Source organism: Macrobrachium nipponense, chromosome 26 (assembly GCF_015104395.2).
Source record: "Macrobrachium nipponense isolate FS-2020 chromosome 26, ASM1510439v2, whole genome shotgun sequence".
In the NCBI taxonomy this organism is placed as follows: Eukaryota; Metazoa; Arthropoda; class Malacostraca; order Decapoda; family Palaemonidae; genus Macrobrachium; species Macrobrachium nipponense.
Genome location: NC_087215.1, coordinates 72758896 through 72761395, shown reverse-complemented (window position 1 = coordinate 72761395; position 2500 = coordinate 72758896). Strand labels below are relative to the sequence as shown.

General features: G+C 36.4%; 1 protein-coding gene across 1 annotated transcript in view; it reads left to right on the top strand.

Annotated features, from left to right (window-relative positions):
- Positions 1–2500, top strand: part of LOC135199725 (uncharacterized) — an 8364-nt gene that overhangs the window by 4929 nt on the left and 935 nt on the right. The window contains exons 4-5 of the mRNA XM_064227880.1: positions 1766–1782; positions 2438–2500. The exon at positions 2438–2500 is cut by the window's right edge and continues 935 nt beyond it. Coding sequence (XP_064083950.1) covers positions 1766–1782; positions 2438–2500 — 80 coding nt within the window. The remainder of the gene's footprint in view (positions 1–1765; positions 1783–2437) is intronic.

The window sequence follows — 2500 nt, the reverse complement described above, 5'->3', positions numbered from 1 at the left end:
TGCGCAGTTGTACCGTTATCGTCATCTCTGATTATACCTGTTCGCTTCTCTCTCGCTTTGCAGACAAGACACAGGACACTAAAGAGAGAGAGAGAGAGAGAGAGAGAGAGAGAGAGAGAGAGAGAGAGTTTTGAATTAAGGGTGGGTTTTTTTTTTTTTTTTTGGGGGGGGGGGGGGGGGGGGGGTGGGGGGGGGGGGGGGGGGAGAATCTTTTCTACGTTGTAAGGCGTGTCTCAAATGCATGTAGTACTCCCTAGAAGTGACATGACGTCACAGCACGTCAATGTGAGGTCTGGTCTTCGTATGAATCAGATTTCTGTTATCGTGAGATTCACCCCTAGTTGTGTTAGATGATATATTATATATATTATATATTATTATATTATTATTATATATATATATATATATATATATATTATATATATATATATATAAATATATATATATCTATATATACTCGTATACATATATTATGTATAAAATCTCTATAGAGATGAATATGCATTTTATATGTTGATTCCCTGTAGTAAAGTGTCTTTGAAAAAAAATTTATTTATGACCTGTGAGGGTTGTCTTGCGATTGAACATTGCCAGATGTAATAGGCGTGGGCTACCATTAAGGGGAGAATGGTATTGAATGTGTAAACACGAAATGCGTTTGTGCTCGTTATTACCTGGAGAATAGCGCCTCAGTGGCGTGATCGGTATGGTCTTGGCCTGCCGCCTCGCTGGCACCGAGTTTGATTCTCGGGCAATCCACTGAGGGGTTAGAGATGTGTATTTCTGGTGATAGAAGTTCACTCTCGACGTGGTTCGGAAGTCACGTAAAGCCGTTGGTCCCGTTGCTGAATGACCACTTGTTCCATGCAGTGTAAAAACACCATACAAACAAACAAAACAATACCTGGAGAAACTTTTGAAGTTTTCTGCTCTTTCAGTAGACAATTATTTAAGGACAATGTTGCATATACTTTGAATTTAAATTGACTCATGTATAACAAAGTTTGTCAGAAAATAGGATTTTTTAAAAAATCCCAAAACTTTGTTCGCAAGACATTTCTTATGAGAAATAAGTTCTTTTTTGAAAAGCTAATTCTTTAAATACTCAAACATTATTTTTAACACCTTTATTTCTCTCTTTATGGACTTATGGACTCAAGCAATTACATAATCGAGAACTAGAATTTTGGCTTTTTTGACAATACTTGTCCCACGTTCTGATCAAACGGCAATAGCAATAATAATAACGCTGTCAGCGTGACGAAATCATTCAATCAAAATTTACGTGCAACTAAGTACGTTAAAGTAGCTTGAAAGCAAAAGCTGAATGATCGTTTGAATGATAAAACTCACGATGAATTGCCCACTCGTTCAGCGCCACTGGTGCGAAGTCAGTCATCCAGAATTTCTTCAAAACTCTTTAAAAGTTATTTTTATAACATCTTGCGCTCTCTTGACCTCACTTTTTTATCAACATTTCCTGAAAACTAAGTCGAAATTCGATTCGAGTTGGGATGAGCCCTTTTGTCTGTTTGTTTCGACATCACGTGCTGCCATCTAGTGACGATATTTGTATGTGTTCGATACAAGCCATCTTGCTTTTGAGCCGTAAGATGGCAAGCTATTATTTGAGAGTCATTCTTGGTCAGTGTCCAGACTGGAGGCGAAGGTTGGGGGTTGGGGGTTAAGATTTTGACAGTATATAAAACAAAGACCAATTGACATTCATGGCAGTGCAACTGGAAGGTTTATTCAACACACTAAGCAACCATGAAGATCTTGGTAGGACGTTCTCGCCATCTGACCTTTTCTTTGGTTTTGCTCTCAAGTGATGTAATTTTAAATCTTATCCTAAACTTTTAGATTCTGTTGCTTTCATGTCTTTTCATTTTGGATTTCAAGGTTTTTAAATCGGCGTCCATTCTCTCGAAAAGATGCCTCGTAAGGGTTTCCTCACACAGAAAGTTTCTCATATTTTGAACTTGTCGATAGCTACTATTTATTTTTAATCCTTGCAATCACACATACACACATGTATATAATATATACTATATATATATGCTTAAAAAATCACAGTAAATGCACGTGACTTCATTTTTTCGTGCCCCAACGATGCCTGAATAAACAGGAGAAAGTGCTTGGTACTGTTGCTCACCTTCAGCCTGTCATTTTCCTTTGGTATCGCTACTGATCTATATATATATATATATATATATATATATATATATATATATATATATATATATATATATATATATATATATATATATATATATATATATATATATATATATATATATATATATATATACTACCAAAGATCTGTATTACAATCAGTTTTTCAAGCTTCTTGGTTAAAGATATAAATATCACGATCAACTCAGTACATAATTCCTACATTTACTTCATTCCTCCATGACCTGGGAAACTCTTCCAGGTTGCTCTGGCAGTTTTGGGGGCGTGCTCGGCGGGTGTCCCCCATCAGGCCTACTACGACTCT